General features: G+C 38.9%; 2 protein-coding genes across 6 annotated transcripts; both read left to right on the top strand.

Annotated features, from left to right (window-relative positions):
• LOC131318522 (pentatricopeptide repeat-containing protein At2g20710, mitochondrial-like) lies at positions 1 to 3470 on the top strand. Its single transcript, XM_058348356.1, has 2 exons — positions 1 to 337; positions 2456 to 3470. Exons 1-2 carry the CDS (start codon positions 53 to 55, stop codon positions 2510 to 2512), a joined length of 342 nt encoding a protein of 113 aa, XP_058204339.1. The 5' UTR covers positions 1 to 52; the 3' UTR covers positions 2513 to 3470.
• A 2025-nt stretch (positions 3471 to 5495) lies between these two features.
• LOC131318519 (uncharacterized) lies at positions 5496 to 12864 on the top strand. Of its 5 annotated transcripts, none has more exons than XR_009197709.1 (5): positions 5496 to 5620; positions 7241 to 7462; positions 11271 to 11626; positions 11844 to 11912; positions 12604 to 12864. XR_009197709.1 is itself a non-coding variant. In XM_058348352.1 (4 exons), exons 2-3 carry the CDS (start codon positions 7280 to 7282, stop codon positions 11583 to 11585), a joined length of 498 nt encoding a protein of 165 aa, XP_058204335.1. In that variant the 5' UTR covers positions 5496 to 5620; positions 7241 to 7279; the 3' UTR covers positions 11586 to 11626; positions 12604 to 12864. The 5 variants fall into 5 exon arrangements, 2 of the variants coding, with proteins under 2 accessions (XP_058204335.1, XP_058204336.1); XR_009197711.1 differs by having other exon boundaries at positions 12592 to 12864; XR_009197710.1 differs by lacking the exon at positions 11844 to 11912 and adding an exon at positions 11727 to 11777 and having other exon boundaries at positions 12592 to 12864.
• The last annotated feature ends 461 nt before the right edge of the window (positions 12865 to 13325 follow it).

The raw sequence follows: 13325 nt of genomic DNA, 5'->3' as shown, positions 1-13325 counted from the left end.
TCTCTTTCTCTCTCAAGTCTCGACTGTAGTTGCCGTTCGTTACTCTCTTCGAATGAAGCTACCTAGCTCCGTCCGTGCACTGAATCTGCATACGCGCTCCGGCTTTGTTTTCCAAAAACCACCGCATTACTCTACTACTACGGCAGCAACCTTCTCTGCGCCTGCCAAATCAGGGGACTCTCTCTACCGTCGGATTTCACCTCTCGGTGCCCCGACGGTCTCGATCGTTCCGGTGCTCGATCAGTGGGTCGAAGAAGGACGAGGTCTCAAGAAGGAACACCTTCAGAACATCGTCAAGGAGTTGAGGCGTTACGGCCGATTCAAGCACGCTCTTGAGGTCTGTCTCCGTTCTTTCTTCTCTTCACTTTATTACTGTAGTCTCGGTTTTTAACCAGTTGGTATGTTTAGGGGCATTTGGAGCCAACTAAGTAACCTGTTGATTTTGAAATGTTGAATTTTTTGGGTTATTGCCACCTAGTGCACTTCGAACTTCGCCAGAGGCTGGCAAAGATTGATTATTTCTTCCTATCAATGGGGATAATGGGCTTTCACTTTGGCTTAGTATGATTGTATGCTTTAGCTCGAACGAACGCAGGATTTCAAGTTTGGGTGGACGAACATGAAAAAGAATCGTACCATATAAAGGGTTTTTTTTTTTTTTTTTTTTGTGTGGTAAACACCGTATAAAGGGTTTAGAACTTATATCAATATAAGTTGTAAAAGCTATTATATTTGAGCAAAGTATTTCTAAAAATAACTTTTACTTCTTTTTTTTTTTTTCCAAAATTCTTGGTTGGTCGGGTGTTACGTTGTTCAAAATGATGTTGGGCTGACAAACACATAAAATTTTAACTTCTCTTGAACAAAATGCTACTATAATTCTAGTAAAAATCTAAGCATGGGTGAGGTGGTCGCCCGGGTTCATTTGCCACTCGGTCCGTTCTTGTGCCAGGCCAGCATACGCACACCTCGACTAATCCTAGGGGACCCAATCCCACTGCCCCTTGCAGGAAGCCCAATTATAAATACTTGCATTCTTATACCGCTTGTAATTGGGCCGTTTAGCTTTTAGATTTGGTGTTTTGGGTGATTTCAAGCATTAGTCTTTGCTTTAGTAGTTGCCTTCTTGTCAACATTATCTATGTTTTCTCTGGTTTGTTGTACTTATAAAAAATGTGAGGTAAGGGGACAAATTAGATTCTTGCGAGCTCTAGAGTAGAAAGGGTCTTGGTCCCTTCAAGACTATCTCAATGTGGGGTTTCTTCTGTTGAAATTAACTTTTGCCAATCAATAGATATGTAAAAGGAGAAACTCTAAAAGTATAACTTCTAGATGGGTAGTATGAAGATATTATTTGTACTTATTATATAGAAGATGATGTGCAAACTGCAGAGTATGCACAAGTACTGATACTTGTCACTTGTGCGGAAAAAATAAAGACGTTTGAAAATAAGGAAATTTTTCCTAAGTCTATAGAAAAATTACTAGTTGACAACAATGTTCTAAAACAAGAAATTAATTGGCGATTAATCGTTGGCAAAGCCTATCCGATTAGGTCCGACTAATGATTAATCACCGATTACTAATTAATATGAGCCGATTAATTGCCGATTAATCCGATTAATCGCTCGAAGGTGGTTGACCGCCCTACTAGCGCCGAGCGACTTTTAGAACATTGGTTGACAATATGGAAGGGGTTTGCAAAACAAGGAAACTGGATCTGACCAGCAAATATTATGGCATTACTAGCCAGGAGAACAAAATTGAAGGTGACAGGGCTAGTTGTCTTGTGGGACGGGGACCTTCAGTGGGTTATACCTCAAAGAGTAACTGCTTAAAGGAGTTCCCGGAATACAAGAGAAACTTTTTAGTATACCGGGGATACCACACTCTTGGTATCTCCTCCGGTTCGTTTTCATTTTTTCGGCCATTTTCCGATCACACTTGGATGATCGATTCCGTTCATTTTGTAGTGTTCAACGAGAACTATAATCATATCAAAAATCATGTTCATCGGACTTTAATAGATACATGATCGGCACCTGTGAAAATTGCAAAAAAAACAAAATTGGGTTTCAATTCAGTGTGGTTTTGGATCCAGGTTTGGTTTTTTTCAATTTTCATGTGTACCGATCATGTTTCTACAAAAATTCAATGAACACGAATTTTGGTATGATTATAGTTCTCGTTGAACTCTACAAAATGAACGAAATCGATCATCCAAGTGTGATCGAAAAATAGCCGAAAAAATGAAAACGGACCGGAGGGGATACCAAAGGTGTTGGTATCCCCGGTATACTAAAAAGTTTCTCGGAATACAAACATGGTCCCATATTTTGATGGATTTTATCAGATAAATATTCAAAATTGATTGTCTGGAATGGGACCAATCAAAATTGATTGGTGGGCCACCATGTTTTGAATAAAATGCCTTGTCATCTTATGGGTTTTTCAGGGCCCAAAATGTACCAACACCAAGTGGAATCAACAGAAGGCTTGCTTTACTTATTAGGCATGTGAGGACGCAAGTATTCATGGGAAACTACATGATAATGGTGTTCTCTCTGTCAGTATTCATGATAAGTTGTCAAGTTATATGGAAAATACAGATCTAATTGCACAAGCATCCCGTTTAATGGAGGAGGAGGATGCTGTAGGTATCGATGGGGAAGCGACAGAAAATTTGGAGCCAAAGCAAATGGGTGATTTGGTTATGGATGAAGAGGTAAAGGGGATATCGGAGCTGAAATAGAATTGCATCTTTTCCAAAAGAAAGAAAACTATTTCGGAAATATATACTCGCAATACATCTGTGTGTATCTGTTAGACTTCACTGTGAATAAACACTAGGCTTGCGCAAGAAAGAATCATGCGGCACAAGGATTTTGAAAGGACATTGGCATTCCATGGTGAGTTAAGAAGTGCTGTGTGATTAATCTTCGCTTTCGCTGTCCCTCTCTTCAAATATTTCATTTGAGAGATTATTTTTCATCCTTAATCTTAAATTTCTTGGGCTTATTTTGCTATGATTCACCATTTTTGTTTTCGTGTACGCAGGGACAGATTCAGAATTTTACATCAGCGGGGGACCCCAAATTAGTAAACCTAACCCGTACGTTTATAATTTCTCAATTAATACATATTTTGCCGGTAAAATAACAAATTGATGAATATATTTGTTATTTTATCTTATAATTAGCAGCAAGGGATGTGTTTGCAAAAAAAAATGGTGTGAAAATTTAACACTCGAAGAAATAAATCAGACAAATGTCCTCACAATGGAAATCTAGGGTAATTTGGTATCACGAATTTATTGGGTATAATTGAAATACGTAAGAAAATTAATCTAATTTTACAAAATCGAGTGGGGACGTGCCCCGCAAGCCCCCACCTTTATCCGTCTCTGCGTGTATGGTAGTATTTTCTTTCCCTTCCTACTGTCTGTTGCTATCCTTTTGGACACGCGCGATTGTGATTTTACTCCCAACCATGGCAATTGTCCTGTTTAGAGGAGTCCATTGCAATATATACATCCTAGGAACATGAATTCGATTCGTCTTCTGAAGCCTGCTGTCATTCATCGGCAAAATGTCCAGCTTGTCCCAATTGTCTTATTTGGTGCCTCGAGAGAGCGTAAATAGTAAAATTTCTCACATGCTAAAAAAGAAACGATGTTGTTTTTTTTCTTTCTTTTTTTTTTTTTTTTCTTCCGTCAAAGAAAATAACCAATGCTTGTATCTGATGATGTACATTGTTTATTCAGCATTGATAGCCATAGCGTATACGATGCATTTTCATGTGCTTTTCCCCTATGGTGCAGTCTATTTAGATGCAGCTATAATTTTTTCATTTTCCCAAAAAGAGAGAGAAGAAGATGCAGGTGTAAAGTCACCGTGAAAGCTTCTCGCAGGGATTACGATGCGAAAAGGTGGGAAGTTATCTTACTCACCAAATTAACATGATGACCCCGACCCCGACCCATCTTGACGTGTGCCGAATCCTCTACTTCAAAAGTGTCTGGTGGATCTTGGATGTGGAAGTATGGAGTTATGAATTTTCGCATGACCTCCCCTCGGGTGGTCTTTTCGTGTGAATTCTTTGTTGCTTTTATGTTTGTAGTTTTGACAAAATTCTGCCCATTTTATTGTTGCTATTATCCCCGGTTTTTAACGAATGAACTGAGCGCATCCTTTATGTTGTTACGCATGTTTTGCAAGGGTGTACTTTGGAAGTGTATGAAACGCATGGTTTCGAGGATGGTAATTTTTTTTTTTTTGATCCGCAACGAGGATAGTAAATTGGTACACGTTTATTGTGAGTAGCAGACATATTTTGTGTGGCATTAGTTACATATTCTTTCACTCCTTTGGACTTGGGGAGATATGGTCCTGCGGTAATTAGGGGAAACTCATAAAATGCCAAAAAGACTACAAATACTCAGAATCTAGAGGCCTCCGTTATGGAAAAAGATCCCTCAATTTTCGGGTTATCCATATAAAGTGGATAGGATACCGTCAAGTATAATGAAGCAATACGAGAGAGAGAGAGAGTAGGAAAAGTTTCACACAGGGAACAAAAAACTCCACTAAAGGAGATGTCGCATTGAATTTGGCCACTTATTTCCAGAAGGAAGCGCCAAAACATCCTAAAACTTTGCAAACTCAACAAATCTGGCCCTCTTGAGGTTTGAATCAGAGTCGAGGGAGGTGGATTTGGTCCTTCATCTCTCTAACAAATGGAGGCAGCGGAGGGATATCTTGAGGTGGAGAGGTGGCTGGCGAGTAGAAATTTGGCCGAAAATCAGGGCTGCTTATGAGCTAAAAGCCTAAAGTCATGCGTAAATTATGTACTAAAACTGTAAAAAAAATTGACTTTCATGGGCTTTTTGACAAATACATTTTTTCCTAACTGCTTCGCAATCCTCCATTCGACATTTAATTTGGTTAAGTTTTTTATCAAATCACCTCGAAATTATGACCATGTGTATTGTAGTATTTCCCTAAAAACTTTAGTAAGTTCTTAATTGAAATTTGATTTGTTTATACGACAAATTGATCATAAACAAGTTTTTACCTTTGGCGATTAAAATCCTATAATTAGGCTAAATAGAGTTCAGAGTCGACATCAGAGAGCTACTATGGGTATGGTAGAGGCTGTACACACAGCGGATACAGGTCAACTTTGGATCCATCACGGGTTTCACAAAGATGATCGGAGCCGCTCATTTTGTTTTAAATTTTCTTTTCTTTAAAGTCCTAGTAAAAAATAGCTCAATTTGATATCGGTAAATGCGTTTACGGAACATCCGACTTTGCTTCAAAATCTAGCCCTGCTCCGATCATATTGTAAGACTCGAGATGGGTCCAAAATTGATCTGTACGTGCTGTCTTTACAGCCGTTACTGTACTTGTATTCTTTCCGTTGACATTATTTATTGTAACACCAAAAAAAGAAATATTTACAGTACATTACAAATGTTATAAGGACTGAACTGAAAGAAAGGGGAGTAATTTCTGACATAGATGAAATCCTAGGGTTTTGTATGTAATTCTCGCTAGATATAACCCGATTTCTACTCGAACAGAATCAGAAGCAGCCCAAAATCGATTCAATCGAAGAGGTACCTCTCTCTCTCTCTCTCTCTCTCTCTCTCTCTCTCTCTCTCTCTCTCCGTCTCCTCCTCCTCCTCCTCTCCTCTCTCTCTCTCTCTCTCTCTCTCTCTCTCTCTCTCTCCCTCCGTCTCCCTCCCTCTCTTTCTCTCTCGTCGTCTACCTCTGTTTGCTGTTTTTTGCACGTAATAATTTAGAGTATATTTAGGGTTTTAGTGAATAAAAACTCCTCCCGGAGTATATTCAGTTATCATATCTAGGTCTAAATTCAGAAGCATGATAACTGAATATACTCCAGGAGGAGTTTTAACAACAGGAATGCGTGAACACAAAGTTTAGGGTTTTTTCTTCACAAACAGTTATCATATTTAGGGTTTTTTTGCACGTAATAATTTTTATCGCAAAGTTTCACTATTTCACGCATTCCTTACTGCAAGGTGAAACTTTGCGATCAAAAAGTGGTTATTTTTCACAATTTGTCGTACAATTACGCACACAAGCAAATCTTCTTTAATGGATCAGCAACTTTCATGTGTTTGAAGCTTCGTTGGATCGATATGCACTGTGTTATGGTATCTGTTTGTGAAGAAAAAATTCGAAAATCTGGAGAGATACGCAAACCAAAACCCAAGCATGCAACTATTTCGTGGAAGCATATACTTCGCCTTTGACTTCGTGGTGGATGCGGGGCGGACGGTATTATTAACTTAAAGAAATGTAACGAATGTGTGTACTTTTGGGGGAAATGATACAAAAAATGACAAGTACGGCATGAAGTCCGACTTGGGGTGTGGAAGGTTTCTATCCTTGTGTTATGGGAGAAATAGCCTTTTATATTCACAAGCAGCCCGACATTCAGTGTGGACCACAGAGCTCAACTGTGGGCATGGGCAGAGGGAATTTCTGGTGGAGCGGTGAGACGCGTAGGCATCGGAAAGACAGTGAAATGCGTAGGCACCACAAAGACGGTGGCGGGTTCTCTGCCGCTGCATGGATGGAGTGACATAACTCGTGAGAATTCAAGAGTAACACTTCATGGTGCAGAATCCTAGTTAGGATTATAGGAGCTTTTGGTTTACCTGTTGTTGAAATTTAAAGTTATACTTTTGGAACTCAAATTGATTCAATGAAGCTTGCAAGATATGGAAGTTGCTAATCCATGAAAGATAATTCTGTAAGCTTTGTAAGATAGTTACTTTTGACTCTGGCTCATACAAACATTGGTCTGTCATAGCTACCTTGAATGCGTATTTTCGGGACAGATCATATTCTGTGAAACCCTTTTTCTGTCTCAAGAGATGGCCATTTTCGTTTCACATGATTCTTTGGATTACAGGGGGTGTTTCACATGATGCTGCCCCATTTTTCCTGTTTCTATACCGGTAGAGATAAATGTGTGAACTTTCAGGAGCTTATTTTTTTTTGGTAGTGGATAGAATTCAGAATTGGCAATTTGGCAGTGGTAAACCAATCATTTCAAAACTGCCAAGTCCGGCAAACTCCAGTTAGTGTATCTGCATCTGAAGAAGTTGATATTGTTCTTTGAACTTGTTGAGGCTCTCTAAATCTTTGGAGTCGTGTCTACAAGCATACCATTGTTATTCATATGGTGAATTGTTATGTTGATGCAGGTGCTGGGTGACACAACAGCGGAACTACTTACGACAAAAATGCCTCTATATGATTGCATGCTTTTGCTAAAACCCCATGTACAGAAGGAAGCTTTGTTGGATTTAGTTGCTCGGGTTGGGAAACATGTTTGTAGGAAAAATGGTGTCATCACTGATATGAAAGCATTCGGACCTGTTCAACTGGGTTATGGCATTAAAAAACTTGATGGAAGATACTATCAGGTGAATCAAATTCTATTCAACCGTTCTGTTAGTTAATTTAGTGATGTTTATTCTTCTTCTTTTCGCCATGGTCATGCTTGAGTTCTGGTTACTATTCTTTTGCGTAGTTTTGGTGCCTTGTATTTGGGTCTGATTGGATAAGAACTAGCTTGTGTCCTAATGCGTTGAGCCACCTTTGATGGATTTATGCTGTACCTTTGTTAAGTATATTTCGTTTGGTGTATCCAAATATGCTTGGAATTATCATTTTGAAAGATGCAAACTCATTATACTTGTATGTTAGTCATTGACTCCCAACCTTTGGAGTTATTGTGCTAAATTCTAACTTTCGTCTAAGAAGTTTCTTACTTCTTTCCAAATCACAGCAAGTATTGAGTCTGTCTTGAACTAAACGCATGCAAATGCTCATGCCTCTAAATAGACTTGATACTTGCCTAATTCCAACTTTACTGTTTCACATCGAAATATGATTTTCATTCTCATAATGTTGTTTTTTTGTTTCAAAAGTTAAGCAAATTGTTCTACTAAATCATAAATAATTGGACCAAAAAACTATGTGCATAAGATTGATCATTTTTTGTCGTTTCACACTAGGGCAATTATAACAAATCCTGACTAGTTTAACCAATATGCCATCAAAGAGCTATGAGAAATTATTCTATCATAAACCAATTTGATTTGAGGTGTGAGGTGGTAGAAAATGATGCATCTTATGCCATAACTTGTCTGGTCCATTTAGTTCTTTTATCCATTACCAGGATTTGCGCAAATTTAGAAATAAATAGTAATTTAAAAATATTGAAATTGGTCATTAGAGTGTTCATTCATCTTTGAATGGTAAGTGTTGTATTGGAGTAAAACATACTATTTTGAAATTGGAACTAAACCATACAATGTGGAGGAATAAAACATACTAGTATGATGGCTCATGGATGCTTAATCTGTATTTGTACAGGTTATCACAAATTGGATTTTGTTCTCTAGTTTGATATTTGATAGGAAGCAAGGGTTATTTTGTGAGCGAAGTAGTAGTTATTGGTACTTTTTGGATTTCATTGTTTTGTGAAACTTATTCTTGATAATGTTATTGTTCCCTTTCCAAGCATCTTTATTTCTTTGGACTACACATGCAGGTAGTTATATATATCTGTTCACAATGAGAAAGCATCCTTTCTTCAGCATGAAGTTTTTAATAATCCAAGTTCTATTGCCCTTTTGTAATGTACCTATCCAAATAGGAGATGATCGGGACGATAGGAGGGCAATATATCTAACTGGTGTGGGGCTCTTTGGAATTTGTCACTTCAGATTGTTTAAAAAGGCTTTGTTAGGAAAATGGCTTTGGAAGTTTGTTGTTGAGGGGGGGAGCTCATGGAGGAGGGTGGTGAGTTGTAAATACACTGTGGAGAATGCTTGTGGATTGCAAATGAAGTCAACATTTCCAACGGAGTAGTTTCGTTAGGGTTGCAAAGGTTAGGGAGTTTTATGGGGCATATGCGATTTTGTGATCAGGGATAGGGTAATGAGATCTTGGACTGATTTGGGGTGCGGGGATAGTGCGCTGTGTTTAATATTGTTGCACTTGCACATATGGAGGCTTTAGTGGTGGATTTCGGAGAGGGAGTTTGCATGGGAGCCTTCTTTTGTTAAAGATTTTTTTGGAGCTTTTTTATTGATTCAAAGGAACAGAGTTGGGGGAGGACGAACATAAGTGTAAAGGAAAAAGGGGCCTGTTATTTTAATTCCTTTTGTTCCCTTTTTGGTGGGGTCAGCAGTAACAGGTTTCCCTAGAACCAAATGTTGAGGACTGATATCCCTACAAAGTTAGATTTTTGGCGCAGACTGCAGCTCTAGGTGCCCTTATTACAGAGGTTAATTTGAATGGGATTTGTCTTATGCCTAACTGCCAACTGGTGTTGTATGTGCAAGAATGTGAATGAAGTTATTGTGAGGTGACCTGTGGGCTATGGAGCTTGTGTTACTTTGTTTTTGGCTTAGGCTGTGTGATACCGGCTTCACTATGCAGTTGCTTGAGTGTTGGTTCATTATGAGCTGGGATAGAAGGGGTAAGTAGACTTAAAGGGTTGCCCCTTATGCTTGATGTGGTATTTGCAGAGGGAAAAAACAAACCAAACCTTTTTGAGGATGTACAAATAAGCTTATCTAAACTTAAGTTGGCTAGACTTTGTCCCACATCGCTCATCTAAGCCACCCAAGCTTGGTTAATCTAGAGGTTACTCCACCTATTGCCAATTGGTTTTAGGTTGAAACCCTCCAAGAAATCTAACATGGTATCAGAGCTAGGTCTTAGGTGGCCTTACCTCTCGTGGTCAAGTCTCTGTCTCCCGAAGCAAATCTCTTGGTCAGCTCGATTTGCACCTTCACATGCATCCGGGCTGCACGTGAGGGGGAGTGTTAGACTTTGTCCCACATCGCTCATCTAAGCTACCCAAGCTTGGTTAATATAATTTAGAGGTTACTCCACCTATTGCCAATTGGTTTTAGGTTGGAACCCTCGAAGAAATCTAACAATATCTTTATCTTTTTCAATTTTGTATTTCTTCTTTTTTACTTGATAGCATCATAGGCTAGTACAAGTTGGGGAGGGTCTTTAAGTTGTGCCTTTTTGTATATCCCTTCCATTCCTTTCTCTTTTCATTGTTCCAAGGTGAGGTTTCCTTTGTGTTCTTGTGATACTAATTACATACCCAAAGAGAGAGAGAGAGAGAGTTCCCTGATGGAAAGTATTTTGGTTTTTCTTTGGACTCAAGTAGGTGTCCATTGTTTATGCTATTGCTATGTAACTGCATCATGATGGTTCATGTTCTTTGGAAGCCTAAGAAGCACAAACACATCTAGGGGCCTCACATATCCGTGTCTGGACATGCCTAAATACTTGTCCGATGTTTTATATTTCTCTTACTTACACATTGTGGATACTCTAGGACATGTTGGAAACACTCTTCGAACGTGCTAAGGACACATTAAAAGGTCTCCGACGTTTATATGAAGTGATAGCATATCTAATCCACTTTACATTTGATGTGTCCCTGAAGTGTACCTATCCTAATTTTCAGAGAAATGACGTGTCTGCGTGTCCTTTTCGTGTCGTGTCAGTATCCCGTATCCGTGTTGGTGCTTCTCAGTTGGAAGCAACCACTCTTTTATTCCAAACTCTTGCTGAAGGTGTGGGTCGTACAGCATACCTTTTGTCCAGGGCATGTAGCTTTGTTTTAAGTGTTTCATGGTCTTTAAAGTAACCAGGTTGATTAGTATTTATTAAAAAAGAAAGGCTCTTTTGCTGCATTTAATTTGATCAATTTGAGACAGGTTAATTATGCTGCCTTGAAGTTGAAGTCCCATTCAAAATAGGTGATTTAGATGCAAAGTGAGTAATGTAGTTTTTGTTTGAAAATAAGCTCGAATGGCTGACTCTTTCTCATCTTTCAACCAGATTTAGTACTATGCTAAAACTCCTTGATAAATTTACCTCTAGTTGGACATATTGCTATTGTATTGACAATATGATTGTCGAAGAGGTTCAGAGACACGTACGTTTGAAAGACTCCAATTCCTCTTAGATTGGAGCATTCCCCCAATGGAATAGCTCTACAGTCTTTGGAATGAAGTCCTGTGTCTGTTGTGCGATCCTTAGATTTTCCTTCACAATTTTTTTATGAATCTTTCCCATTCTGTTCTCATGTGATCGTGAACTTTGTTTGTCTGCACCCATTTCCAACAACAGCTAGTAATTTATAATCCCCCAGTAAGAGTTACTTTTATTTGTTTATCTTTGTGTATGCTATAGGGCCAACTGATGCAAATGACAATGATGACGCCGCCTAATTTCAATGATGAGCTGCATTATTTGAACAAGGAAGACCGGTTGCTGCGATGGCTTTTGGTTAAGCACCGAGATATCAAGTATGGGTTGGAATTTCTGAGTGAAGAAGATGGAAAAAGTGAGTTAAGCAGGTTTCGGATCAACTTATATGAAGAAGAAGATGACGATGACGATGAAGACGACGATGACGATGAAGACGTAGTCAAAAAAGGGGAAGAAATTGATGAGAACAACAACGACGAGTATGAAGTCAAAGAATGGGAGAGGAGCAAAAACTGAACGGGGACAAATATCACCATTTTAGTTACAAGTTTAAGGAGGTAAGAACTACAGTATCATTTAGCTCTTACTCACGTGCATGAATTTTTTCATGCACCCTGTGTGTATGCTTTCCATGCACCCTGTGTTTCATACCACCAGGAACAGGAAGATCCCACCCTATAGTGTTCTGAAAATTGTTCAACCAACTCAGTATGTATTCTATTGCCTTGAGACTATGTTTAAGTACATCACTTTCACCATGTGCTAATGTTACAGATGAATACTCTTTGGGTGCCTGTGTATGTTGTCAATAACCCAGTGAAGACTAGTAGAATGTCAATTTAGGTATGTCCTTGCTATCCATGCTTGCTTCCCCCTCGTCTCTAGTCCGGGCATAGCTGATCTCATATGACTATCCATGCTTGTTTCACCCTCGTGTCTAGTCCGAAGCCTATTTTAGATGGTCTTGGATATGAGTACCTGGTGTGGATTCATTTTTAATGGTCAGACTTTTTGAACCCCGAAGCTTAAGGTATAGGGACTTCAAGTTGAACGGGATGTGGGAGTTAAATGAGATTCCTATCTCTAGTCCTTGACAGAGGTTCTTTGGAATTCTGTAGCATCAAATATTTGTTTCTTCATCTTTGAATCACATAAAAATATTGGATTATCCAAGTGGCTATTTGGTATTGGTGTGTGACGCATCTTACACCTTTCCTCTTGTCATATCTTGTAGCCACAATGGCACACACGGGAGAGACTAGAATAACGAGTCCCAGTGTCCTTAGACATATGAATTAGTGAGTCCCACATTTAGACACACGTTCGCACCCGACAGAACTTACCAGTCTTTGGTTTGGTAAGGTAGGGCATATACAACCATATGAATTAGCGAGTCCCACATTTAGACACAGGTTCGCACCTGACAGAACTTACCAGCCTTTGGTTTGGAAAGGTAAGGCATATACAACTGGCTTCTTAACCAGGAAAGCATTTCGGTCATGGGTACCTGATATCGATACAGCTTTTCTTGTAGGTAAAAGAAGAGAGAACTCAAGGAAAATGTCAATTGGAACTGTCATCTGAATGATGAGGCTCGACTTTGTTGTACCTTTGAGGTTTGAGATCCGAAATAATGACTTGCTTGCAGCATTCATATTCTCAAGCTTGTTGCCTTTCCTGAAACTGTCCCAACTTATATTTTATGTTTCTCTCTCGGTAGATTTTCTACATATGGATGATATCTGATTCCCAAGAGTTCAATAATATATGTTGGAATGATCTTTCTTTTTGTTCATCTATCTCTATTTCGCATCTCTGTGAATGTTGTTGAAGGCTAGCTCTTCTTGTTAGGAAACAAAGATGGTTCTGATATGGGTGAGCCCATGGCTAGTATCTGGCATATGTTTATTCAAGCAGTGGCGGGTTCAGGGGTTTGTAGTAGTGCGTTCAAAAACCATCTTAATTCTTTTAGCTCTGTTGGCTAAGCTGCCTAAGCATATAACTCATACAATAATACAATTTAGTGCGAGTAAAAGATTTTAAAATACATGGTATTGCGCAGTAGTCATGGAGGAGTCTTCACATGCTGAGCCATACAAGACTAAACCAGCGAATTAACTTTTGGCATATGATAAAAAAAAAAAAAAAAACTTTTGGTATCCTTTTATAGAAATGGCGGTGACTAGGTTTGTACGGATCGCTTTAGAGATACTATTCTTCTTTGGAAATTGATTTTCACACTTTCTTAATTGATGC

Source organism: Rhododendron vialii, chromosome 3a (genome assembly GCF_030253575.1).
Source record: "Rhododendron vialii isolate Sample 1 chromosome 3a, ASM3025357v1".
Taxonomy (NCBI): domain Eukaryota; kingdom Viridiplantae; phylum Streptophyta; class Magnoliopsida; order Ericales; family Ericaceae; genus Rhododendron; species Rhododendron vialii.
This window is presented reverse-complemented; position numbering and strand designations above follow the sequence as displayed.